The sequence below is a fragment of the Cyrtonyx montezumae genome, unplaced genomic scaffold (genome assembly GCF_038088225.1).
Source record: "Cyrtonyx montezumae isolate F1298 unplaced genomic scaffold, pur_monq_1.0 scaffold_17, whole genome shotgun sequence".
NCBI lineage: Eukaryota > Metazoa > Chordata > Aves > Galliformes > Odontophoridae > Cyrtonyx > Cyrtonyx montezumae.
The window spans coordinates 30,207,478-30,235,028 of NW_027071903.1; the positions used below are offsets into that span (position 1 = coordinate 30,207,478).

The window sequence follows — 27,551 nt, forward strand, 5'->3', positions numbered from 1 at the left end:
GAGCTGCTGGGATTACCAAACAATAGGTGCTATTTCTTCCACCATTGGAGCATCAACAACGTGCCAGGCCTTCCATCCTCCCCTGGCCATCTCCCACCTACTCTGAATGCAATTTGGACTGTTAATCCGTACACTCAATCCCTGACTTTGGATTTCACTTGCTTTCTACCTCTCTGTAACCAACCCCCCTCATTCCTTTTTTCTAATAGCACTCACATACATATTCTCTCCAGCTCTTGCCACTTTTCCCTCTGCAGGATCCTTGCCAAGGACTCAGCCTTGCCATCTGTCCGGGAAAATGATGATACTGCTAAGCTCTGTTCTGGATGTTGAATCATAGCTGGAGCAGCAATGTTAAGGTTAGCCAAAAAAAAAAATCCCCCACAAAATAACAACAAAACAAATAAACAAACAAAAAAAAACCCCACCCAAAACTGAATAATCTGAGTCTTGTGGGAAAGAGCCATTTTCTTCCTCACACCAGAGATCCCATACTTTTAGTCATATGCTTATTTTTCCTATATTGAATTTCTCTATATTCTCTTCTTAACAATACTCCTTAGGGAACACTATATCCATAAGAATAAACTGAAGAGTTTCTGATGCCATTATTGTTGACAAGAAAATGCCAGTTTTTCAAACCTGTATTTTTCAGGGGAAAAAAAAGTACAGTTTCAACAAATGTTTGTAATAAAAAGGGGATCAAATATGACATTTCCTAAATTAAATGTTTGTTTTTCAGTTTGAAACAACTCTCTGTGCTTGCTTTCTCTTAATGCTTATGGAAAGGCACCTTTTGTGGTAGGTAGGATGAAATATTTTATATGCAAGTGATCCAAAAGTATTGTTGCTGTGGACTGCGGAGTTGCAGACTAATTTTTGGGGGTTTTTCTTTCCAGTTGAAAAGAGGAAAGTGTTAAAAGCCCCTGGGGGAAAATAGCAGTTTTAAACAGTTAAAATATAAGACTGGACTGCAGAAGTCAGCAAACACCTGATAAGGTCTCCAGGCAAGTGGCTTACTTTTCCTGGACCTCATCCACAAAACAGGGAACCCTTTTCTCCCCACTTCAGTTTATTTAGTCTTTCCATGGACAATTCCCCCTCCTATTCTTGCAGATACAGATGCAAGTAGTTTGAGCATCCAACCTGCAGCTCACAGCAGAGGAATGCTTTGCCATTCCCATTTGGTGCTGGCGACATGAGATCACCAAGCAGCCAAATGACAGTCCCAGGGCTGCTTAGAGGATCCTTCCCTTGCAAGGTACTCACCGTGTTCCACATCCCCTTCCACCTCTGCTGCCCTTCAGCCCCAGCCCGTGCCAGGCATCTCCATTTTATGCTCTATTACAGAGTAGAAAACAGCATTAGGTAGCTCTTCTTAAAAGTCCTTACAATAGGTAAGGTTTCTATTATTCTCTATACATCTGAGACTTTAATATTTTAAGTTGCAGAGCTCAAATGACTGAGTTCCTGGTCCAGTACACAGTGTCTTGATTCGACTAAAGAGCTAAGGGGAAAAAAGAGCTAAGGAGAAAAATCTAAGGTGAACAGTACATATTGAAGAGTGGCTGCCAATTAAATTAGAATGTGCAAGGTGCAGGGGTAAGTGAAAGACTGGTGCTTTTAGGACCCAGCTAACTGGATCCTAAAAGCAAGGTGATGTTCTGAATGCTAAGTAGGATGCTACGGAGAATTACAAGCTAGTGAGGGAACTGTATTTCCAGGTACTTCAGGTTTTTGTGTCCAGCACTGAGTTTAGCAGGTGTGCTGTGTGTTTAAACTCAGACCAGTAGCTGTCAGTGTAAAAGGGCTCAAGGTTGTAAGAGGCTCGATGTGATGTGTACATTTGTCTTGAACTCTCATGCGTCGCTGTTAAGTATAATTAAAGTAATCCAATATTCATGTCCTAAGCCTAGTTTTCACTCCACTTCTGTAGCAACCAGGAGACAGGAGCAGTGAGGTCACTGAACTTTTTGCTCTGAGGGAACTTTGAAACAGCTTGCCAGTAAATGATGCTTAAAGACTTCCTAACCAAGGTCTAATGATCCTTAGCAGATATTGTTCTTTCTTTCTTCCTTCTTTTTTCTTTTAGTTTTCTTTTTCAAACACTCTTTCCCCTACTTTAAAAAAAAAAAAAAAAAGTCTCCGTGGAGCTACATTTTTACTACCATGGAGAACATGCTGTTCAGTCATGACACAAATCTGTGTAATTAGGAAAGTTACTTCAAGTCTGGGAGGCTCTGAGTCCCAAAAGTGCTCTTGGATTTTTTTTAACTATTGGTGGTGACACTCCAGCATTGAAATAAGAGCTCTGAAACCTATTCAGGTGTTTCTGATGGCTGTCAACTCTGTTCTGATATAGGATAGCTTTTTAGGTTACAACACCCACACAGGGGGCACTGAGGATCATGGTTTAGTGATGAGAAAGTAGGACAGGCTCGTTGGTTGGACTTGACCTTGATTTCCATCAAACATAACAATCCATAAACAATTCTGTAATTCTTTGATATGTACCAACAAGTATATATAGCCATGTCATTTATTAGCTAATTTACTCTTTAAGCTCAAAGTTTAAAGTGAAGTCCACATTCTGTGCATGCCTACACTGTGCTGGCTCCTGTAGCGTGACTGTGCTGTGATTTGCACATGCACCTCCTTCCAATCCTCCTGTCTACAGCTGTACACAGCAACAAATACAGGAGAACACTGGAGAGCCAGCTGGCTCAAAACTGCTCGAAAAATAATGGAAATCAGATGTCTAAAATGAGAATGTGTTTAGATGTGACTTGGCTTCCCTTGGTTTTCCCTGCAGAGAGCAGTGATTCCATATTAACTTTGTCTTTTGCTCTCTATGAAATTCATTCCCCATTGATATGTTTGATACGAAAGAACAGAGCTCAATATGACTTGAGGTGACTTTATTTTGGCAGACAGTCTATTAGTTGTACATCTGTCACACAGATGGGGAGGCACCAGAGAAAAACAAGGAAGTCATCAGATAAAATTAATTTTGGGATCTGGATGAGAAAGAAAAGCAAGGTCATATTTTATGTCATTAAGACGTTAGCCATCGTAGGTACTCGGGAGGAGCATGCTCTGGGTGGGAGCACATGTAGCAAGCAGAGAGCTCTGTTTAAGCAACCAAGCTTGGTACCATTCTGTTTGCTGTAGAAACCAGCACAGTGTGTGGGAGGCAGGATTTCTGGGAATGGTAGAATTTTGGACTTTGCAATCTTCTTTAGGTTTCTTTACATTCTACACTAGGTTTCCACATAGTTTGGCAATTTTAATGCCTTTTTTTTTCCTTTTTTTCCCGAAGCTTTGGGCTTTGCAGATGCAAAAGCATTCCCCAAACTTTCTGTTGCCATTTTTTCATAATGGAAAATGTGCACTCAGAATGTTGGCTGTTAAATTCAATGCATGTGTTCTTCTAAGCTTATCTTTTGTCTTATTGGTATTGTTTCCTTTCTCAGGACATGACCTTCACCTCCATGATGTATCAGGAAAAAGCTGTCGAGTGCTCCTAGCTCCCTGGCTGTGCCATTTGCTGTTCCCTTGCTGTTCACCAGACAGCAGCCCCAGCTCTTCCCACCCAAAGCAGGGAAGAAGCCAGCAAACCACACATGACAGCTGAAAAGTGAAGCATTATCAAAAGCTGTGTGAGACTGTCAGAGAGAAACTTTATATAGTAATTCTTCTTCTGAGCCTGGGAAGCCGTGCATCACATTAGTTACAAGGAAAAGAGAGAAGAAATGCTCAAATAACCGAGACCAGAAATTGCACAAATCAATACATATATTTGAATAACTACACCCAGAGATCTGCGGCATTTAGAAATCTGCATTCACAATGGATGATGGATACAGAAACACAAACCTCTATCAAGGGGGCAGGGAGACAAACCAAGTCTCAGATGATTACAGGTACCAGGATGGCAACTACGAGGGGTATGCACCCAATGACGGCTACTACCGTGGTGGGGATGAGCCCACTCATGAAGAAGATGCCCAGAGTGATGTTACAGAAGGCCATGATGAAGATGATGAGGTCTATGAAGGGGAGTACCAAGGAATCCCACACCCGGATGACATTAAAGCCAAGCAGAAGAAGCGAGCTCCTGCCATGGATGATGAGTACAGAGACCGTGCTGACCTTATGGCAGAGAGGATGGAGGATGAGGAGCAGCTTGCCCACCAGTACGAAAACATCATTGAGGAGTGTGGCCATGGACGCTTCCAATGGACCCTCTTCTTTGTTTTAGGTTTGGCACTGATGGCAGATGGGGTGGAGCTGTTTGTGGTTGGATTTGTTCTGCCCAGTGCTGAGAAGGATATGTGCTTATCCAGTTCAAACAAAGGCATGCTAGGTAAGTGCCATTTGAGCAGCTCTTCTAATCTAATAGACAGTACCTAGAATACACTTTTCTCATGACAAACTGGTCTCAGGACCTTCCAGGTGCCCTTTTTTAAATGTTTTATCTCATGCATAGTCATGATTGGATGGATCTGATTCCAAAGGAGATTGCAAGCTGCTGTGAAGGCAGCTGCTATAAAGCAGCAGCAGAATCACACCACATCTCAACCCATGTTATGGATGTGCTGTGCCCCAGGGCTGGTCACCACAGGCTGGATTTGAACCATGCAGCTCACAGTGTGCAGTTCCACACAGCAAAACTCCTAGGGACGTTCGCGGTCAAGTACACAAAAGGTTAAGTGCAACTTTTCCTGCTTAAGCATGTAATGCTGCAATTTTCAGTGCTTTTAGAAATTAAATGGTAATCAGAAGTCTGCAAAGCTGTACCAGCTGAATGTGATGGATGTAACAGACAGGGATTCACTTGGTCTGAATCAGTCTGCTGTTACACTGTGTCTCTTGATGCTTCCCTGCTCTCCAGGTTTTCACTGCATCCAGGTTCCCCTTTCCTTTAGCCAAAAGTCCCAGCTGGCAGATCAGAGCAGCTAGTCCTGCATGCTGACTTCTTGGCCAGAGCACTCTGCTAATGTGTAATGGGTCAGAAGTAGCCTGTGAAGGTCTCTTCTTAGGTCTGTGGAATGAGATTAATGTGCTGAATGTAGATTAAAGGGTCAGGCTACTGGCAACATCACTATTGACACCTCCCTGCGGTCAAAATACAAAGACATAGTTATTGGGAGTACGGGTGGAAAAGGTTAGATGAGCATTTTTTTCCCTTTACACATAATAAGCCATAGGAGGCACAGAAGTCTCCCAGATCTCTAAGAACCAGGAAAGCATCCAGCATGTCCTGCAGTGAGAGCCAGCTGTGCAATAGTACAGCACATCTGGAAGGAAAATAAAGTAGCTTTTGGAAGAAGTGCTTTAGGAGGGGATGGTGTGTCTGGATGAATGTACACCATGGTCAGAGGGAAACCATCACGGCCTGCTAAGTGTACATTTGTGCCAGAAGCTCTACCTGATACAAGGGAGACAAAGACTTTGGATTAGACCTTGACTCCATTCTATTTGCATTATTTTCATGTAACAAAGGCAACAGACAACTACCCTTACATAGACTCCACAGCTTGGTGTCCTAGAGATTTTTTTCTTTATTTTGTTTTCCTTCTTGTATTGTCTTTTTTCTTCTCTGAACTCGAGGCTCGGGTTGCTTATTTCCATATCAAGCCAGTTTTGTACCTGTTTTTGTGCCTGCAAGAGTTCAGTAATACTGTTTTGTTTCACAAACCATACTTCCAGCTCAAAATATCTCAGGTCAGCTATATAAAAGCAAATTGCTCACAATTGAATCCTGATTTCAAAGGGACTTTTGAATTCACCAGCGCCCTATGGAACACCAGGCTCCCTGTGGGTGCCTTTTCAGTGACAAGACCTTATTTGAAAAGCAGGTCTGTGACTATATGAAAGCTGAGATCTTTTGAAACTCCAGCCCCATAAATATCCATCTCTGTAGTTGACATCAGAGACAGAAAACTTCAAATGTCACAAGAAAAAATCTATCTTTGAAGTATTTCTGGCCCAACAACAGATAAGAAAGAACAAGAGATCTCCCAAGAGAACTCTTTCTTTTCTATGCTTTTTCTAGCTCTGCATTTGCACAGCTGAAAGTTCAGGGTGTTCTGATGAGCTTTGGATAAGCAAGGAGATATCTAGGTCCATATCCACCTCGAGCTCCAGCTCACTGCTCGTTGACTCAGCTGGTCTGGGATTCCTAACAGCACTCCTCATGTGCCTCTCCTGCCTGCTTTTACAAACTGCTTTTGAGAACCTGCTTTTGCAGAACTATTTTTTCTTTCCTTATCTTGTTTGTTTTGAAGGCTTTACTGTCAAAGCTTGTATTCACAGTATATTTTTTAATTAAATATGAACAAAAGGAAAGAACAAAATGAACTGATTCATCTCGGTTTGAGAAAGATTAAAAAGAGCAGAAAGCAGATATTTACAATAGCACTCAGTTGTTACTGATCGGTGTTGCACAGAAGGAAAGACTCTGATCCAGTGGTTTTTTTAAACACGTTCCTTCAGCCACTGGATGTTTCTCTGCTGCAGGTTTCCTCTTGGATCTGAGGTTTGCCAAATGATCCCTTGTGAAAAGGGATTAAACAGAGCTCAGAAAGCATTAGACTGCAGAGTGGTTCACTGACACGAGTAATGAATACTCAAGGGCACGGAGAAGTGAGGAGGTAAGGAGAGCAGAGTGGGTACACGGCAGCAGGTGGGCAGGATGGGGAAGTGCTATTGGAAACGAGAACAATCCTCCTCAAAGCCTTTCCTGGATTAGCTTCAGCACCCATCCACCAGTGACAAGAAAAAGATATCTGCCCACAAAGCTCAGAGCCTTCAACATATGCTCATTTCCCTCCTGGTTTCCATTCCCTTATCTGTCTATGTGTCACGCTATCACAAATCAATCTTGCTAATGCCCAGGCATCTATGGTCCTTCAAGGCTGACTTGTTACAGTAATGGTGGCAATCAAAGAGCTCTTCTTGTCAATTTCTGCCTGCTGTGTACTGATGGTCTGACAGGAGTGCACCTGAACAGAAACTGGAGAGGGTGCGAGTCTTCCTTTCATTGCCATTGGGTTTTAGGGACATAGTAGCATAATCCACGGAGACACTACTGCCCCTTACCTTATCACCATCAGCCATAGATGTCTACAGTGCACTTCTGATTGCTCCCAGGTGACTGCTCATCTCAACACATTTTAGCTAAGGAGAAGTCATCAGACTATCCCAAGTGGATTGAGGGTTGCTTCCAGGCAGCTGTACACAGTTATACACCCACAAGGCCCTAGCCATAACAAGTGAGGCCAGAAAGGAAAATACTGGAAATAAATCAGGTAGGTTAATTGAACTTACAGAAAGAGGAGGGAACAAATGGGAGCTGGAGTAGCTGCTCCCTGAAGACTAATTGAGCAAAGGTCAGCTTTTGCTAAAAGGATATTTTATATTAAATACTCCATGCATTGCATATTTTTCCTCCCTTAGAAAGCAAGAGTGGAAAAATATCCAGCAAATTATGGCCAAATTATACAAAAATTACAAATAAACAGATGCCCACGGTGTTTCATGAAAAGTGTGAAACGAATATGACACATCTTAGAAAACGTTTACATTTTGTTCTGAAAATAAACATATCTACATCAGATGCAAATTAACAGCTATTTTAGCCCTAACTATCCCTCGTGGGACAAAACGTATTTTCAGTTTCTCTGTGATGTGAATTGTTATTTTGAGGATTACAGGAGTATTTAAAAATAAAAAGGAAAAGTAAGAAAAAAGTCATCAACAGCTCTCTATGCTTTAGGTGTTTGATTTTATCCTTTTAAAACTAGCCACTGAGTATAAGCTTGCTAACTTTTCACAACATTATTTTCATATTGCAGAGCTACTTTTGCTGAGCTTCCTCTGGCAACAGTCATAATAACAATGCATTTATTAAATTTATTGTATTCCTTTTCAGTATAATATATCCTGTTGGAAACAGAGTGTTATTTTATTTGCTACGGACAACCATAAAAAGAGTTATACATTTTCTATTTGCTGATGTATGAAAGGGCACACAGCATCATTCTTTGGAGAGATATCATATAAATGTACAGCTTCAAGTGCTATTAATCACCCCATAGAGGACAGAATCTTACATTTTCAAGCACAGAGCAGTAAGTACACAGCCAGTAGAAAAGATGGTGTCATAGTAATGTTTTCAACTTTTTCACATCCTGCCTAGGAAAAACTGTAGGAACAGTTGTATCATCAGATTTCTCAGACTCCAGGGCTGCAGTTATCATCATTTCATAGTTCAGTAAACTGAGACAAGAAAAATGTGAGCCCTTATCCCATGACTGCAAAACATCCACGTAAATGCTGAGAGTAAAGTCTATCTTTCAGGCTCACATTTCCCCTTTCTTATTACAGTATAATAATAATAATTTTAGGATACCACCATCTTCCAGTCTCTTAGCCTTGCAAAGTTAGATTAAAAAAAAAAAACAGAAAAAGAGATCCTATTTGTAATCACAGATTTATGTAGATATTAAAGCCTGTCTGTGTGAGTCACGTTAAACCAGATGTGTAACACTATCCTTCCTTTTAGTTGACCGAAGAGGATGCTTCATTATCAGTCCAGATAAAACTGGCTTCATCTTCTTACCGACCTGAATTCACCTGATATGACAGTAAATCCTAATCCCTTTGGCAGAGATCAGTGGTTTTTCTTTTTCTGTATGAATGCAGACTAGGAGCCCAACCATGGCTCCTGTGCTGTTTCCCACCTTGTTTGGCTGGGAGGGGGGGACCAGAGGGCCCTACAGATATCAATGTGATGGACACGTCCCATGGTGGGGCCGAGTTGCTTGGCATGCGTTGCCTTTCCAGTTCCATGACAAATGTGTGTAGATTCACACATCCAACTTTGGCTTTACCTTGCAGAATTCTTCCAGTACCAGCAGCCAGATCCACTCTGTATCTACCCCCAGAGCTCAACAAATGGAAAGCCTTTAACATGCATGATCCATTTCTCAGAGGCAGAAGAGCCATTATTGTGGATAGGAATCTCTTTTTTGGTGCTGAATCAACAAAACATGTGCAATGGGACTATACTTCTATGTGATTCCCATTTAGGACATCAATAGGATTCAAGGGTAAAGCAGTAATAATCTTACAAGCAAGAGCAGGCAAGAAAATTCAGGAAGGGGAAAAAAGTCATACAGCCCAGAGTCAACCCTTCAGGAAATGTTGTCTGTTGTTGGAGCACAAACCAAGCACAACTTCTGGGTTTCTTCCTCTTCAAATCACTCAAGCACAACTGAGTCCTGTGCCTTGCCTCATCCATCTCCCATATAGCTCAGAACTGAATCACAAAATTGCAGTGTCCATAAAATACATCCTTGTATAACAGATGCTCTGCTGTTAAGTGTTTGGGTTTTGTTTTTATCACAGTTTGAATTGCAAGATGTAGAAGATCCTAATCCTTTAGGGTTGTCAAAATGCTTTCAAAAACCTTCTTGTTACTGTACTGGCAATGGTTTCTGTGTAGAAAGCAGGTAGAAACTCCCACATTCATATGGCCACTGGCTCTGTGCAGGGCTGTGAGAAGAGGCATTGCTGCATGGGGATCCATCAGCTTCCTCACTTTCATGGCAGCCTGAAGGGATTCGGGACTAACTCATCACGTTTTCTGCTTGAATTTTCCATTTATCCCTTGAGTCCTTGTCATATCTTGATAGTGATACTTTTTGGATGTGACTTACTTTTAAGAACTTTAATTCCATTAAAGGATCAACAAAAGTAATTCATACTTGTGACAGACATTTAGGTAAATCTTGAATTTTCCCTACTTTTCCAAAGCCCTTATGAGCTTGCTTCTAATTACACTGAAATGTTAAAAAGACAGCTTAGCACACACACAGCCATTTCTTGCTTCCACCCATCTTCATTCCTAGAACTTCAGACTAGGTCCAAGATTCCTGTCTCAACGTGGAGCACATAGCTTCAATAAAGGCTGATAATTTTCTTAATGTGAAAGTTCTGTATATGCTACCTCTTTTCCAGTGGGAACAAGCCCAGTCAGTGGTCACATATTTTCCTTATAACTTCAGCATTGCATGACTCATAACCCAAAATTTCTTCCTAGAATTTCAGCTCTTTGGTTTTCCACAGATTTTATGGGAGGCTGTTGCAGACTTTCCCATAGGCGTTCATTATTCTCCATTACTCGTGGAATAGTCTGCAAATAATAGTTTATTCAGAGTTGCCCTTAACTCTGAAGTTGAATCTCTTCATCAAGAGGCAACAGCCATCACCACATTCTCCTAATGATGCTCCAAAAAGCACTGCATGAGTAACTACTCCTCTCCTCCCTGGGTCCTGACCACCGTATTGAACCACTTAGCATCCTACTGGTTTCAGTGCTGTGTGAATCAATGATTAGTGATCCTGTTAGTGCGGGCAATGCACGACCTGGCTCTGAGTGAAAAATCACTTTATCACCTTGTTTTTTCCCCAAAATTAATGAAGCCCATTGTGCAGTCCATACTGCCATAGTGAAGAATAGCCAGATTTTTCTAGTCTGATGGTTATACAGTTGTGGCCAAGCATCGGCCTCTTGAAACCACTGAGAAATGCAGGGTAAAGGCAGCAGGGAGCCAAACCCACCTCACAGCTGCAAGAAGCATCCACTCTTCCCTCTGAGCTGAGGCAGTCCCTGGCCAGAACTACCTGCCTTGCACAAGCCAGGGAGGGTATTTGGCCGTAATAAATCACAGTAACAACCTCCTCCACCTCGTTCTAATCTGGGACATTTTCTGTTAAGAGGCTTTGGATGAACATCTGCCGTCCAGGGATTTTCTCCATATATATGTATGTACATGTATATACGCACACATAGATATATATGATATTTTTTTATTCTTCATCAGAGTCCAGCCACGTGGACTGAGCTGTGTATCTGATCCTGCTGTCCTTTCCCACTGTAACTCCTGCAGGCTTCAACAGGAATTTTGCCAGCGAAAGGACCACAGTTTGTGGTTCTTCCTGGGCATATTCCTGCCAAGTGTAGTTCTCTAAATCTAGAAAGCAGATAAAAATAAGTGAAAAAAAGACCTGTGAACATAAGTAATTAGCATTAATTGCACTGCTAAAGTAAAGTACATAAAGTAAAAGGCAATGTAATAGGTGGTCCTTCTGGTAGAAATCTCAGTAGAAAAGCTAAAGACAAGTGCTTGTTTTTCCAGGCCAGAGTTGCAAGCATATAGTGAACTGGATACAGAGAGCCTATTCCTTCTTACTCAGTCTCCACTAAACATGCTCACTGAAATTGTCTGTCTTTTAAGGACCTCCTTGTAGATGATCTAATGAAGTCAAGTTAAAAAGAATTCATTTCCCTTAGCAACTTCAGAGTGGTTATAGAGCAAACTATCAAGGCAAACCATAGCTTCTTCCTTCTCCTGAAACACTCAGATCAAGACTATTCTTTTCTGCAAGTTTTCCTTTAGTTAGACATAAAATGTTGGCTCAGTAACGGAGGAAGCATCTGCACTGCACAGGTCAGACTGGCAATAGATTGATCCTTCCAAATACTGCTAGGAAAAGCAGAGAGAGAAAGAGATGATGTGCTTCAGAGGAAGCATGAGCAGGATAGGTAACACACAAAGAGATTTATCCATGCCCTAGCACCCTCTCTCCTCTTACAGTTTCTGTATATAAACTCAGTCCCTCTACACTCAGGGGGTGAGAGGAGTTAAGGCATCAGACTTCTGTTGTATCGTTGGTGGCACACAGCTGGGACACGTGCATGCTAAGCTGCTTATGCCTGGCCATTGCTTACGTGCAGAAGATATGTGAGCAGAGAGGTTGGGAAAAAAAGATGTGGGTCTGATCAAATGTAGGTACGTCTTTACTGCATGATGTGATGCTGCAGGGAGTGGTGAAAGCTCGTGAGCAGTAAATGGGTGAATTAGATTCCACCACTGGATAGAGCTTCTAGTATCCGAGATGGCCCATTTGGTAAGAATGGGGGTATGTAGCTGTCTTTACATGCATGCACTGCTTTTGAAGGGCTTTGTTTTCAGAGTGTGTTGGAAAGTAAGAAGTCGTAAGAGGCAAGCAGAGCCCAGGTGAAACACCTCACTCTGTGTTGTGAATGCTGATTCCTGACAAAACTGGCCTGTCATTGAAATAACTAGGTTATTTGTGAGGCCCTCATTGGTATTTCCATCTTTATTTCCCTCTCAAGTGGTAGCTGGCAGTAATGTGGGGGAAGAGCAGCTGATGTTATCTGTGTATGGGGCAGCAAACCATTTCAACGTGGCAAACAGGAGGATGGTGTTACCAAACTCAGCGCTTTTCTTCCTCTCTTCTAGGCCTGATAGTCTACCTGGGAATGATGGTGGGGGCTGTCATGCTGGGTGGCCTTGCTGATAAACTGGGAAGAAAGAAATGCCTCATCATATCACTTGCAATCAATGCTGCCTTCGCCTTCCTGTCCTCTTTTGTCCAGGGATACGGATTCTTCCTCTTCTGCCGCCTTATCTCAGGCCTCGGGTGTGTAACTGATGAATCATCTTTATCAAACATTTTATTTTAATATCCATTCTTAATCCCTCCCCTTCTAGTTTGAAACCATTTCCCTGCCACAGCAGACCCACATCTGTAGGTGCGACCTTCCCTTTTAACATGGTCAGTACTATCCACATGACATTGAAGAAATCTCTTGTCTCTCCCATGTGCTGTTTTTCCTTCTCAGTATCGGGGGATCCCTCCCCATCGTGTTTGCCTATTTCTCTGAATTCCTGTCTCGTGAGAAGAGGGGCGAGCACCTGAGCTGGCTTTGCATGTTCTGGATGATCGGTGGTATTTTTGCTTCAGCGATGGCTTGGAGCATCATCCCACATTACGGTAATGGTTTATGTGCTCTTGGCTTTTGACACCACTTTCCTGCACCAGTGCACTACTCCAAAAACCCACACAAGTAACATTGGTCAGATCTTATGCATCAAAGCATGAACAATATTGAAAATAGTAGATGCCCAAAGTGTGCACAGAAGGTCTAATAAAGGAACTGATTGACCTAAGTAGTAGTAAAATGCAAAAGAAATGATTATCAAAAGTAATGAAATTTAATGGGGATATTACTGGGTGTTATGAATGCTAGCAGAGAGGACAGCACACGTTCCTTGCGTTAGGCAAGTGCCCCCATTGTTGGGGCTGTGTATCTGGTGGCATTTCTCCATCATGCTATGGACTGATATCACATGTGACCCCACCTAATTGAGCTCAGGTGTGGAATGGTTCCCTGTGCAGAGCTGTACATGGGTGGACTCTGTATTGTGCTCCAGGGAGCAAAAGTCTGCATATCCTCCTCCTAGCTCATGTGTGTACACTTGGATAACATCAGAAGGAGATAACTCCTGGAAAAGATTAATTCACAGCATTCAGTGACAGCAGTGGTCTAAAAAATCCTATTGATGAAAGTGGGACAGGCCACAAAGGCCAGGAAGGAGAAAACATTTGTCTAACTATCAATTAGTTTTTATGTTCAAAACACAGTCAATATAAAGCTCTTGTATCTGATTAATATGACAGAGACTATGGGACAAATACACAAAGTTACTGCATAGAGTTGATTTTTTAATTATTATTATTACCTATAAATACATTTCTTTTTTTAAAGAAGTCTTTATTTACATTACATTTATTTTCTGGATATAATTTTGCTGTTGTTCCTTCAGATTTGAGTCTAGGGAAAGGAAATTGAGGGGAAAAAAAGAAAGGTTTTTATTCAAGTTTTCTCTTTTCTGTAATTGTCTTTTGCTTTAAGTATCTATGTTGGTATATATTGTTACAGGAACAACATATAACGATGCTACACTTGCTCAGATATCAGGAAAAGGCAGGAGAGGGGGAATCCCAAATGCTGGGTGGGAGTTCTGATTCTTCTCAGTTTGAGTCTCAGCTCAGATTTTGCAGTTTGGAAAAAATAGTCTTGCCTTCCCAGCTTGCTGTTACAAATGGTGAAATGTCTGTGTGAGGTATGAGATGGAAAGGAGCTGCTTCTAATGTGCCTTTCAGATCAGAGGAAACTTAACCTCTGTAAACTTTTGGTGACATCTCTGAGAAGTAATAAATTATGGCCCTGATTCCTTTGCTCCTTCCCACTCCGACTTGCCTACAGCTGCACGGAGCTATTCTTATTGCTAGGTGATTTCTATACTCAGAGATAAAAGGAGCTTTTTAAAAGGCAGAGCCTGAGCAAGGCTGTTCCATTTTCTGTAATGAACATGAACTCACTTGCTATTATCTGCTGAACATGGTATTGAGCCTCTAAAAGCCATCATTACTAAGAATAGCAAACTTTCAACCTGTCGCCGTGTCACACATAGCTGTAAAGTTCAGAGCTGCTTTACGAGAGAAAAATCAGTCTGCCTGCTTGGAATTTTCACTTGTTGGCTCTTGCTGTTTCCAGGCTGGGGGTTCAGTATGGGAACCAAGTACCACTTCCACAGCTGGAGAGTCTTTGTTCTGGTCTGCTCCCTGCCCTGCATCGCCTCCTTGGTGGCACTGAAGTTCATGCCTGAAAGCCCGCGGTTTTTGCTGGAGGTAAGATGATGATTCATGTGAACACTTCAGCTTTTCATTAGCAGAAGATGGCTGGTCCCTAGTGTGTCACCATCTCTCTTTCTTTGTCCTGTCAAACACTCAGTACAAGCTCAGAGGCAAAAGAATTCCTATACAAATAAAGTATCTGTAGAGATTGCTGCAACCCCAGAGGCTGCAAACTATGACATTAGTCAGGAGTGGTGAGTGATTACCTCTGAATGTGGCACAGGAAGAAGGCACGAAGTTCCAGAAATTTTATATCCAACAAAGGCATTTTGGAAACATCTCTGAATCTGGGCATGGGTGAACCATGATAGAAGTGCAGAGGACGCCTCTGCAAGTCTTCAGAGGAGATGGAAATGGAGCCCAGGTCTTCTCACACATCTCCTCTTCTCTGATCTGTTCCTAACTCCTCTCTTGCCCAAGCCAGTTTTTGGGTAACTCCTTTCCTCAGCACAGACGTGCTGCACTGTGCACAGAAACCATCCAGCTCTTCGCCCTTCATACAGCCATACTTGAGGGGTCTTCTCCAGTGTATTTGATCTGTAGAACTGATTCCCCTCTACATTTATTTTCCTTTCCCTTGGTGCTTGCAGATGGGTAAACATGATGAAGCTTGGATGATCCTCAAACAAGTTCATGACACCAACATGCGGGCCAAGGGCGAGCCAGAAAGAGTGTTTACGGTGAGTTTTACAAAACCATAAGAGAAAAGTTGGGCATAACTCTCCTGGTGAAGCACAGCACCCACTAATTCCTTCTTGGGAGTCTCCCATTCACTGTGACCACTCCCACTGATAGCACCCTGAGAGACACTTAATGCATTTCAAGTTGAATGCCAGCCCAATTTTTCAAGCGTTAGTCAATGCTGTGAATTGCTGTGAATACTCTTCATCCCTGGTGTTTCAGTATCACATTCAGTCCAATGATTTTCCAATTACATGTGCACTTAATCGGTCTGCCCTAAGAGAGCAGAACCAAGTAAGAGAGATATTTGCCATGTGGGAGATCTGACTCACTCCTTTCTTCATTCCGTCTTCTAATCAAACTCTGATTAAACTTCATGTACCTTCTAATGAGCTTCCATCTGCCTCATACCCGATCTTTAATCTTTCCCAGGGAAAGCAAAGTGAGTGGTTACTACTCATTAGTCTGCTGCTTGTTGTGAAAAAGTTCCCACCAGGGGTCTTGATTTATAAGCAAAATCAGGTAAAAGGTGTGTGCTGGGGTTAGCTGCAGATTTCTATAATTCAGCTGTAAACTCCTGGTGAGACAGCTGGGGAATAGATCTTGATTTATGCTTTTGAATTTAAGAAGACACATGCTCTTAAAGGATGGATAGTAAGAGGAAAATGAGATGTGCTTGTACATAAAACATGCTCATTGCTCCATCCAATGGTGTCACGGTGCTGCAGGCTGAGCTGAGCCTGTAGTGCAGTAGAGGCTGTTGAAGTTGAATGGCATCTGCTGGCACAAGCAGACAGTCCGTTGGGCTGGTGTGGTGCAAACTGTCAGATTTTGTGGTTTTCTTATAGGCCAGAAGTTGCAGCTTGTGGTGAGTCAGTTGTCACCAGGACAGTTCCCAGAGATGGCATTTAAGTGGTGCCAACGAGAGGAACACAGAGACTCTGCAGCTGAGCCAAGGCACTTGTTCACACTCAGAAATTTATTCAGTGAATTTTCACCTCCTCGAATTTACAAACAGATCGTGGTTTCCTTGAGCAAATCCTCCATTTAAAGTTACTGAGCAAGTCTTTTCCAGGACTCGTTTTTAAGGTTTCTAATCAACATTCAATGTTGAAAATTCAGACTATTCTGGTGGAGTGAAATGATTGCATGGTGTAGGCTCAAATCACGACTGGATGCATTTTCAGATGCAAAGGTCCCCGTCCACACCTTCAGTTGCTGCAGATGTTCTGCCAGAGGAACTGAAAAAGTATTGAATGAGAAATACCAATTGTGATTTGAGAAGGAGATCCTGGGGGCACAATCTGATGCAGACACAAATGTCTGATCTTTAAATTGTTTTTACTGTAGTTGTTCAGTCCTTGTTTCAAGTGAGAATCTAAAGGATTCAGAAATAGTATAGTGCACAGTCACATCAACTAATATATGAAAGACTGAAGTGGATGTGATGCACTTAAACTACTTAAGGGAAGGAGTGAGACAGAGAGAGAAAGGATGGAAGGATGTAGGGAAGGAAGGCAGGAAGGTGAGAAGGAAGGCAGGATGGATGGAGGGCAGGCAGGAAGGCTTCTTTCTAGAATAAAATCTCATGTTGTAAATAAATCAATTAACTAATGTCTAGTGATAACATTCAAGAAAAACACAGTAAGGGGTATCAGGTTGAAACACTGCCCAGAAGGCTGTGGACACCCAATATCGATTATGGAAACTTTGGGCTAATGTTCTTTTTCTCTCTCAATCTCTTTTTTCATTTTAGGTTTCTTATATCAAAACTCCAAAGCAAGTAGATGAATTCATTGAAATTCAGAGCTCGACAGGGACTTGGTACCAGCGGTGGCTGGTCAGAATCACAACCACCTTCAAACAGGTAAAGAGATGAAAACCACAGGGGCTTTTGGGCTTGGGGTTCAGTGTCTCATTGTTTCAGGTCATTGCACCTCAAAACCCCGACTCTTGCTCAGTAAGTCTGCTCTGTTTGCAGGCTGATTGCACTTTCCATACAGATGTGAGCATGTGCAAATGCCACAGAACCCTGAAATGCCCCTGTGAGCAGCACAGCAGTCAAGCTGTGCTAATGGCAGAGCTTCCAGCTCTGGCCCCAACTACTTGACTCTCCTTCAGAGCAGAGAGAGATCGATTCTCTCCTCCAAGCTGAAGTGAATTTACCACCTGCAGTGTATTCAGAAGAGTGCTTGCTCCTTGTTCCTGCTGGGACTGAGTTTCTAATAACCTCACATTATGTCTTCAGCTAATTTAACCCTTCACACTTGCGATGCTTACCTGCACCCAGGCAAAACTTTGTGGACAAACTTGCTAGATCATTCCTGCTAGGAGGGTGAGCCTCGAATAAAGGAGAGTCCATCTGAACTAATAGCAATGCAAGGTGCTATGTTGTTGTTATACTCATGGCAACTAAAGAGCATGAGGAATTATTGACCTGCATGTTCCTGGCAGCATTTCCTGCTCTAGGTTAAGACTTTGCTCTCTGTCCTGCTCTTCTTGGTTGAGTTCATACTATCTCTCCTAAAGCACCATCTGTGTTTGGAGTTTTGCTTTTCGATGAGCTTCAGAGCTTGGTTTGAAAGCACCCCTGAGGCCATACCTATAGGTGAAAAGACAAAATTGTCAGGGGGTCTGAGAACCTCATCGCACACTCCAGCTCATTATACAGACTAAGGACTCTTGCACACAGCTGAACATGTGATTTTCTGTACACCATTTCTCTTGACAAACATAATTTTGAACTAACCCTGAATATAAGCCATGCATCTGACCTTCCCCCAGTGAGCCCTTTTACTGAAAGCATTAAATCTATGATGCACTCAAAAAAGAATCTTCTAAGTCTCTGATAGGGTTTTGTTGCAGATGATTCTTTCTTGTGCATTTGTAGGTCTGGGACAACGTGCTATATTGTTTAACAGCCCAGTACAGGATGAACACACTGATGCTGGCTGTGGTTTGGTTTACTATGGCCTTAAGGTAAGGTCCTTCTTTAACATTTCTGGGAAATGAGAGGCATGAGTCTGAATACTACAGCCTCACACTGGCAGAAATCTGCCTTCTAGGGGAAGCTTCCAAGTTTCTCATGGCTCTGCTGGTCTCTTGGGCACCAAGGAAAGCACACTGCTGTATTTTCCAGCTCACTGTCACTAAAATTTAGATGAAGTCCCTTGCTTTAGGTGAACAAAAATGAACCCAATTGCATCTGAGAGCAACATGTTACAGGAGAGAGACTTTGTCTTGGTCCTGTCAGAGCTAAGCAAGGGTTTGCAACAGGCATTTGCTTTAGAATTTAGCAGGTTTACAAATTATGAAGTGGATTTTTGGAAAAGCACTGTGGTATTTTCAGTGCTAGGGTTCCTAATGTACATCTCCCTCTCTGCTGTAGCTACTATGGCCTTATTGTGTGGTTCCCTGACATGATCCGGTATCTCCAAGAAGAGGCCTATGAGTCCCGAGTGAAGGTCTTTGATGAGGAGGAAGTGTCACACTTCACCTTTAATTTCACCCTGGAGAACCAGATCCATAGAAACGGGGAATACAGAAATGATAAGTAAGTAAACAGAAATCGGTGTGACTGATGCTGCCGTGGAAGAGGGCACAAGAGGAACTGGTCATGAGATCCACCAAATTACACATAGCATTTGGAGAAGTAAACCTTGTTTCTAGAAAGCTCGTTTTTTGTATTTCCCACAAACTTGAATTCTCGGTTTTTCCTCTGGATACACAACCCATCTCTCTCAAACCCCGCGGGCAGTTTTCCAGAGATCAAATATCCTTTGGTTTCACTTTCCACTCACATCTCCAACCCGAGGGGGCATCCTGCTGTGCTGGACAGCTGCGGGTGCAGTGGTGACTTCTCTTTCCTTAGCACACACTGACATCTACTGGTCTTGGGCAACACAGCCATCCGCCTTGAAAAGAAACCAATGTTCTGCCGCATTTTGGCAGACTACAAGCTGCTCTGAAGTCCTTGAAATGACTTCTCCACAGCTTCCACCTCACAGCCCATCAGCGTGTGTTCGTGTGAGAGGTCACGCTCTTGCACAAAATATTTCTTATTCTACCCTTTGTAACTGAAGCCACACCTCACTGCCCATCCAGGTTGCTTCCTGCCCCTCAGGAGTTGTTTGCCTCAGTTTTCCTGTATAATGTGTATAAATGATGGACTTTGGTGGAGGACCTCATCCTGTCTCTGCAACATAAAAAAACTGGGGATTTGTATGCTGTCAAAGTATTTAACAGTATAATTTTCCTTCATCCTGTGATGGTCAGATGCAGCAATTTGAAGTATTGAAGAAACTGAATCATAAAAACATTGTCAAGTTGTTTGCTGTTGAGGAAGAGACATCAACTAGACACAGAGTGCTAGTTATGGAATTTTGAAACCCTCCCAGTGAGCTTTCTTGCAGTAAGGATCTGTGCTTGATGGTGCAAACTTAGCCCCATCATTCCTATGCCCCTGCCTACGCAGCAGCCAAAGTCTGGTGAGATATGGATGGTAGCCAAACTTAGGATTTGGGGACTTTTATTTTATCCTTTGCCTTTATCCTCTCCAATTTAATAACCCCAAACCTGATCAAACTGCATTCCAGCAATGTTCTGAGCATATCTGATTATGATTTGTAGCACAGTTTTCCCTCTAGCCCTTGCCTGTGAGCTAAAACTCCATTGAACACCAGGCCATTGCTGCACAACACAAATTGAAAGCAATCCTGAGGCAAAGGACTTCTAAGGGCCTTTGTGAGTAAATACATCACAGGCTATTACTGAGCAAATGCAGAACAGCTTAAGTGTTGCTGTAACCTGTGAGACCTTCTGCACAGAGCGAAAGACTTGAGTAGTCTTCCTCTTACATTCTGAGCATTAATAATATCTGTTAGCCTCAGTTAATAAGCCCTGCAGTGTTCTCCTAATAGTGTAAATAGCCATCAAGCTAGACTGTCTTGTAAGTGCTCAATTCAATTAAGCTTCTCGGTATATGTTAGAAGCCTTTTTATTTGGTGACAGTTGTGGCCTCCTTAGCTAGAGCAATAATGCTTGCACTTACTAGCTCTTTATGTCTTCCAACATGCCTGTGCATTATCTGACACATCTTCCCAGTGTCCCTGCAAAAGCTCCCAGGTAAATCAATATGGTGTCATCCTTCAGGCACGCAGGTCAGATGTGTCAAGCTTCCCATCGGAGGAGAAATCAATCACCTGACACTGCTGATTATTTTTGGTGTAATCTGTTTTCCTTACATGATATGCAATGGTCCTTGAACAGAGATGGCTACAGGCCGTACACCTCCCCCTGGAAATCATACTGCCTTTTTCCTTTAAAAAGCACTGTGAGTTTAAACAGCTGTCAGAAGCCTTTCATCAAGTGGCCAAACAGACTCCTGATAATGTCTGGTTTTATTTCTGCCCAAGGAAGGGGCAAAATAAGGAAGGCAGCAAGGTCAGCTAACAATGAAAATGCCACACATTTGAAATTATGTTCCTGAAGGGAACATAATGAAATTATGTAATTATCTACCTGAAGTAGTGCTGAAAGTGAGAGAATTTGTGTCCACTCAGCCTTGGAAACACATTTTCTTATTTGTGACTACTTTGAGAGACAGAAAAACAACCAGAAATTCCAAGAGATCCGTCTCTCAAAGTCCTCAAAGCCCTCTTTCCTAATAAAATACAAAATGCAGAAGCATTCTGTTGGAAGGGCAGCTGCGCATTCAAGCAAGATCTTTCCTGTAAGTGACCCTAAAAACTGTCATTAGTGCTCTGTCTATTTAACCAGGATGACATGCTGTCCAACCTAAGAAGTATCTCCAAGCACTGAATGAAGTTCTGCCTTCTACCCCACAGATTTATTGGCATGAAATTCAAGGAAGTGAGATTTGAGGACTCACTGTTTGAAGAATGCTACTTCGAGGACGTGACATCCAGCGAAACCTTCTTTGAAAACTGCACCATCATCTCTACTGTCTTTTATAACACTGGTAATGGGATTCCTGATGTGATCTAATCTCTGTAATTAGGAACTATTCTATCAGATTCTAGGTGAAGGGATGATAGGGATCTGTGTGCCTGTGCATGCACCGTGTAATGAGGGTGATGATGGAAAAAACAGGGTGAGGACAGGCTAAGGGACGAGCTGCTGTGATCCCTATGGTTGGCTCATTCCTAGTGGAAAAAAAAGAATTTTCCCTTACAGTTGAACTAGACATTTTTATTTTCTCAGAAACTGAGTTAGCTTTCCACATAGGCATAAGCCTGTCACTAAAATGTGCCACCACTAGCAATGCCCTGGAGGCTGAGCATGCTCCCACTAGCACATTGGGTTCCCTTTGCTCAACTCTGTACTTGCACTGAGGCATCTGGAAGGAATGTGCCACTAAAAGATAAACTCCTTGGCCATTTCTCTTGCAGATCTCTATGAACACAAATTCATCAACTGCAGGCTCATAAACACCACGTTCATGAAGGAGAAGGAAGGCTGCCACCTGGACTTTGAGGAAGACAACGATTTCTTGATCTACTTGGTCAGCTTCCTGGGCAGCCTGTCCGTGCTGCCGGGAAACATCATCTCTGCACTGCTTATGGACAAAATAGGGAGGATAAAGATGATTGGTGAGTGGAGACTGTGGATGTGGTGTGGGTCAGGTAGCTCTGCAAAGAACCAGGACCTTGTGCTTCTGCACACAGAGGCAAGCTGAGCTGGCTCAGGTGGAGATGAATCATTCCCACATCAAATGGAGTAGAAGAGTAAAAAGGTTGGAGGCTGAGGCACCAGACAGTGACTCGCAGCAACTCAGTTCTATTTCTGTTTCTGCAAGTGATCTACTCTGTGGCAGTGGGGAAGTTACCTGCTCCTCACTTTCCCACCTCGCTTTTCTGTGTTTTGGTGACATCTGCCTTTTTGACTTTTATGTCGAAGACCGTGTGTTTATCCAGTGCTCAGCACCACAGGGTCTGAGCTGAAGCAGGGCCATCTGGTGCTGCTGAGTTGATGCTCATGTCCACAGCATTATGTATAAATAAATAAGACACTTTGCTTGTAGCAATGAATATTCACAAAAATTATCTGCTGTAGCTGTTTGACAGCCCAGGACTTCCCTCTTTTGGATTTCTGATTTTCAAATGATTTACAAAGAGCTTCAGGAAACATATGGTAGATTAACTGACCGTGTCACAGCCAAGCAAGCGTCACTCTTTAGCCATATGGGACTAAGTTATCACCTTATCAAACTTTATGATTACTTTGGGAATTTCTGGTGCTGCTTGCTCCAAGGCTCAGATCTTGCTCTGCCAGGTACTATGGAATCATGCCTCAGGGGATAGGCAGATGAATTTAGTAAAATCAGGGTTGTGACTTAGGGGTAAAGGATGACTCGCTCTTTCGAGTTCACCTGTCCCTATTCTGATTACAGTGGGAAGTTCAGTTAGTTTAGCCTCAAGCTCAGACAGTTAAAGGTATGGAAGATGACCCCATCACACTGGGAGGGCAAAATGAGCTTTCATGTAGTGAATTTGGAAAAGGCCCAAACAAACCAGAGGGTTTGCAGTAAGTAAATTAAATTGAATGAGAATCAAATTGCCCACCCTGCAAACATGTCAGCATTTCAGTATTTTCATCTGGAATTGAAATGACAGCTGGAAACCTAAATGCTTATTTCTACTGCAGAATGAAAAGTACGGGACAAAAATTGGGAACGACACGCTGAAACGTTTCACTATGGAATTTTCAATTGAAACAGCCTTCTGGCATCCCACCCGTAGCACTCTGTTGAACATATTATTTCTGGTCAGCTTAACATGAAAACTGAATTTCTCTTCTGCGTTATGTGCCTCACTGGGACTTCAGTTCAGCTTTATCGTGTTCCACTAAACTCTCTCCTATGCCACATGTCAGATCTGGGGCACACATGGTGACCCTAACGCTGCCCTGTACCTCTTCAGCAGAGGAAGTAACCAAATTGTGCAGTGAGGAATACAGTTTGGGAAGGTACCACCAAAGTGGGCAAGGGGCCCTGCATGCTTTCCATAGGCAGAGCACTGCATTGGCAAGATACAACATAATGTCCAAAATGAAACCTTTTAGTTCCAGTTCAGCATCCAAATGATTTTGGTTGGTGTCAAAATCATTTTAGAAACTCAAACCAGCAAAAAGTTATTTCGTTTTCTGGTAGTAAGTGGAGATGTTTCAGCAGGAAAAGAACTGTTGAGTGAATGATATTTCTGATTTTGCAAAAATTGCTTCTTTCAGGTGAAAATTCCCAACTGGGGAAGAAAGCAGTGATGTAGCTATTAATATTCCTGAATCTAAACTGTGGCTAACTGAGCATGAATGCTCTCACTTTCTCCCTCAGTGATGTTCATAAAATTATGGCTCCTGTGCAAATGTGCCCTGAAATCTAATGATGTTCTTATAATTAAAAGAGACCTCAAGTGTTTCTTACAATCGACTGTAAATTATCCTAATTGAGTCTAGAAATGTGTCAAGTGATTTCAATTTGATGTGAATTGCTCCAGCTCTTCGCTCAGAACTCAAGTTGAAAAACCTTCACGATGATTCTTTCTCCTTTCTGACTTGTTTACTTCCCCCTACTCTTCCTGGGTCCATCTGGAAGTCTGAGATGCTGGAAACCTGCCTGGAAAAGCCTGACTTCAGAGCCTCCATAGAGCAGGAATATCAGCAAGATCAGATGGTGATTGAGAACATTTTCAGGCAGATTTCCAGCAGCAGACAGGGACACAGTGGCAGCATCAAGGTACTTCTGGATTTGTACGGATTTCATTCATTTTGGGGTGAGGCACTGTCACTTGAAAGCCATCTTTATCAGCAGCATGGTTGCTTGGCTATGAAGGAGAGAAACCAGTGCCAACCACTTTCTCTTGGTTCCCCCGCAGGCGGCTCAATGCTCATCTCTGCGGTGTGCTGCTTCTTTCTCTTCTTTGGCAACAGCGAGTCGGCCATGATCGGCTGGCAGTGCCTCTTCTGCGGGGCCAGCATCGCCGCCTGGAACGCCCTGGACGTCATCACCGTAGAGCTCTACCCCACGGATAAAAGGTGCTCTGAGCTTTTCTCGTGTTCACTCTTGACACTTTGACTTTGGCCTCTTGGTTTCTGATGGAAGGAGGAGGCGAGCTGTGTTTTATTTCATTTTATTGAGACCTTAAGGGCTCAGTCCTGTGGCTTGACTGGATCAACGTAGACATTTGTAAGCGTAATGCTGCATGCATGGTGACCTGCATGCAGGAGCTGTGTGGGTGTATAGAGATTTGGGGCAGATAGAATATGGAGAATCTGCCATTTTTATGTGTGTGCATGGAGGTCTGGCCTTCAGGCTGCATCCTCCCATCTCAGCTCATTGCCATGACAGTCTCCACCTCCACAAGGAGATAACCATGTGCACAGAATGATCTGGGAGATGAGGAAGAGCAGAAAACTTTGGAAGGATATACTGCAGATGATGCTTTCATGCCAGAAATAAGACTCTCCTTACTTCTTTTCAAGCTGTTGGAAAGAGCCAGAAGTGGAGAACTGTACTTTGAACATACAATGCTTTCAGCTGCTGGGTGAAACAGGGTTTGGAGGAGAGCCCCGTTTGTTTCTCTGATGACAGCCCACAGGCAGGCTGTGTCCTGCTTTCCTTGAGAAGGGCAAAGACTGCCATAGGGGGCAACTCAGTAACTGGGAAGAAGTTGAGATAAGAGGAGAAATGAGTCCCCACATACATTTTCTTCAATCACACAGACATGCAGAACAGTTATATCTATTTACTATTTATCCTTTTTCACTTGTCAGGAGAGTAGCCTAAGCAAAGTAGAGCATTGCAGGCTGGAACTAGATGATCTTTGATGTCCCTTTCAACCCAAACCATTCTATAATTCACAGAACAATTCACCCAGACTTTCTGTAATTATGCCAACAACATCCCTCCTAACCATTGCTTTCTGCTTCTCTTCTCCACAGGGCAACGGCTTTTGGCATCCTCAATGGGCTTTGCAAGTTTGGTGCCATCCTGGGGAACTCAATCTTTGCCTCCTTTGTAGGGATAACCAAGGTGGTTCCCATCCTTCTGGCTTCCTCTGCTCTGGTTGGAGGTGGCCTGCTCGCTTTGCGCCTCCCAGAGACTCGAGACCAGGTCCTGATGTGAGCAACTGAGGCTGGGGGGGGGTCAGGGGTGAACGTGGAAGAAGAGCTAAAAAGAGCCATGTTTGGAAAAATCAAAATGCCCTCTTCTATACTGTTTTGTTGATACCTCAAAGAGAGGAGACAGAGGGGGAAAGAAGAGCCCAAAGGGATAAAAACGAAGCCCTTTAGTATCTGACCCTTTTACAGCCAAATTGGTGCATGCAGCTACTACACATGCCCTGCAGAGCTTTTCTGTTTGGGTATTAACTTTGCCTCCACTGGGATCCCGTCCTTTCCCACTCCATCCCAGTGTGGTGACACAGGACAGGAACAGTGGCTTTCTGCATGCATGTGCCTGCACGGGTGTGAGCGTGTCCAACAGGAGAGCAAACCTTGATCCTGCCTGCCTTTGCCGAGCTGTGAGACCCTGCCTGCCTTGCCACTCCCTGGCAACTCAGATCCACTGTGCTCAACTGTGAAAGGCGACTGAACTGGAGGCAGGTAACAAACCTGCTCTAGATCACACCCAGCAGCAGGGACCAGAGCTGCAGATGTGACTAGTGACCTTATCTGTCTTGATTTCGGAGTCATCACCCTGAAGAGTGAGAGAGTTCTGAAGGATCTGAGCTGGTGCTCAGCTCTCTCAGAAGAATCAGGGTTTCAAAGCCTCTTGTTATCTTCATTTGAGCATAGAGATTACTAGGCACCTTCTTGATCTGGGAGAGAAGCATATGCATCATTATATACATATATGTACTTTCACATACTTGCAAACGTACGTGCACACATAGCAGTGATCAGCTACTGAAATTTATGATTTTAAATGTCTGCACTACTAAATTATCTTAAGAGAGGCACTCAAATCTAATCCCACTAATTCAAAATGATCTGGAGTTATGAGCAACTTGGTGACACATCATTCTTTATATCCAGACACCAAATATTTAATTGTGCTGATGGCTGGGACTATATATTTCTATGACAAAGATTCTTTTTTTCCTACAAACTTTCATGGAGGAGAAATTGATGTGATGCTGGAGCATTCCACAAACCAAATGTGTACATATTATCCAATGTAAATAGGAGAATTTTTCTCTAATGTCTAGAGTATGGTAATTGAGAATTTACCAGCATTTTAGCCATAGTAGTTAAAGAATATGATGCTTCATTTTCTTATGTACTTGGATCTCCTTGAAATGCTGTAAGCACAGTTACTTATAGCCATTTAACTTGTTACACGGGCAATGCACACAGCAAGCTTGCACTGTACAGGAAATTATATTCTCCATCAGGAGGGACAGTTCCATTTGATACCCTGTAAAGACAGTTCTGAATATGCCCCTTTTATTATATGACTTACATTCTGTTGCACCTGGAAGTAAAGTGAGCTGTGTATTTTTGGATATATTTTTGGGAGGAGCAGGACTTAAACACATACTGATAAATAACACATTGATGCTCATAAATACCAAGATAGTGTTAGTTAGATCCTTTCAGCAAGCTCAGTGATAGTCCAGAATCGATCAGAAACGGTCACATAATGCAGGGTATTTATCTCACCAGGACGTTTTCTGACACAAAAAGTCCTTTTGTACTGTTGCTCGTGACCTTCTTTTTACCTTTCTTTCGATCCCTCCTTTGTTTCCTTTTTTATTTTTAAGGAAAACAAGCAGTGCTATGCTGAGATCCAGCAAGATTGAAGTGTAACACCTCTGCCTTCACAGCAGTAACAGACACACATCAGGTCTACCCCTCGCAGCTGTGGCTTCGAGTGTGGGCACTGCTGCACAGGACAGGTGAAGGACAGAAAATGTGGTGAGATCATGAGGAGCAAATCCTTGCTAGTGAGACAAAAACATCTAAAGAGCATAGCTTTCATCCTTGTGTCAATTGGGGATACGCACTTAAAGAGCAGCTAGTTTCCAATGGGCTGTTTGGGATTTCTATAGATTTATTCTGAGATTTAGGAAATTGATAAAATCACAAACTGCTGTAATAGCTGGGCTTGTTACGCCTCATTTCTTCATGTTATGGGTAGCTTAGGGCCATTTTGATTGTCTTCAAAACAGCAAGGTTCTTTCTGTAAGGTAGGACGGAATGTAATTATGTCCTTTGGCAGCAGATCACAGATTCTGTGGAGAACCACAGCCCAGAATGTGTTTTTCCTCTAAGGA

General features: G+C 42.8%; 1 protein-coding gene across 3 annotated transcripts; it reads left to right on the top strand.

Moving 5' to 3' along the window:
• Positions 1–3,617: 3,617 nt before the first annotated feature.
• On the top strand, positions 3,618–25,512 carry SV2B (synaptic vesicle glycoprotein 2B). 3 transcript variants are annotated; one of them, XM_065734324.1, is made up of 12 exons: positions 3,618–4,366; positions 12,336–12,516; positions 12,719–12,870; positions 14,438–14,571; positions 15,168–15,257; positions 17,015–17,125; positions 18,149–18,237; positions 18,647–18,811; positions 21,105–21,238; positions 21,669–21,869; positions 24,150–24,309; positions 25,216–25,512. In XM_065734324.1, the coding sequence occupies exons 1-12, from the start codon at positions 3,850–3,852 to the stop codon at positions 25,397–25,399; spliced, it is 2,118 nt and encodes a 705-aa protein (XP_065590396.1). In that variant the 5' UTR covers positions 3,618–3,849; the 3' UTR covers positions 25,400–25,512. The 3 variants fall into 3 exon arrangements, with proteins under 3 accessions (XP_065590396.1, XP_065590397.1, XP_065590398.1); XM_065734325.1 differs by lacking the exon at positions 21,669–21,869; XM_065734326.1 differs by lacking the exons at positions 12,336–12,516; positions 12,719–12,870.
• Positions 25,513–27,551: the final 2,039 nt, after the last annotated feature.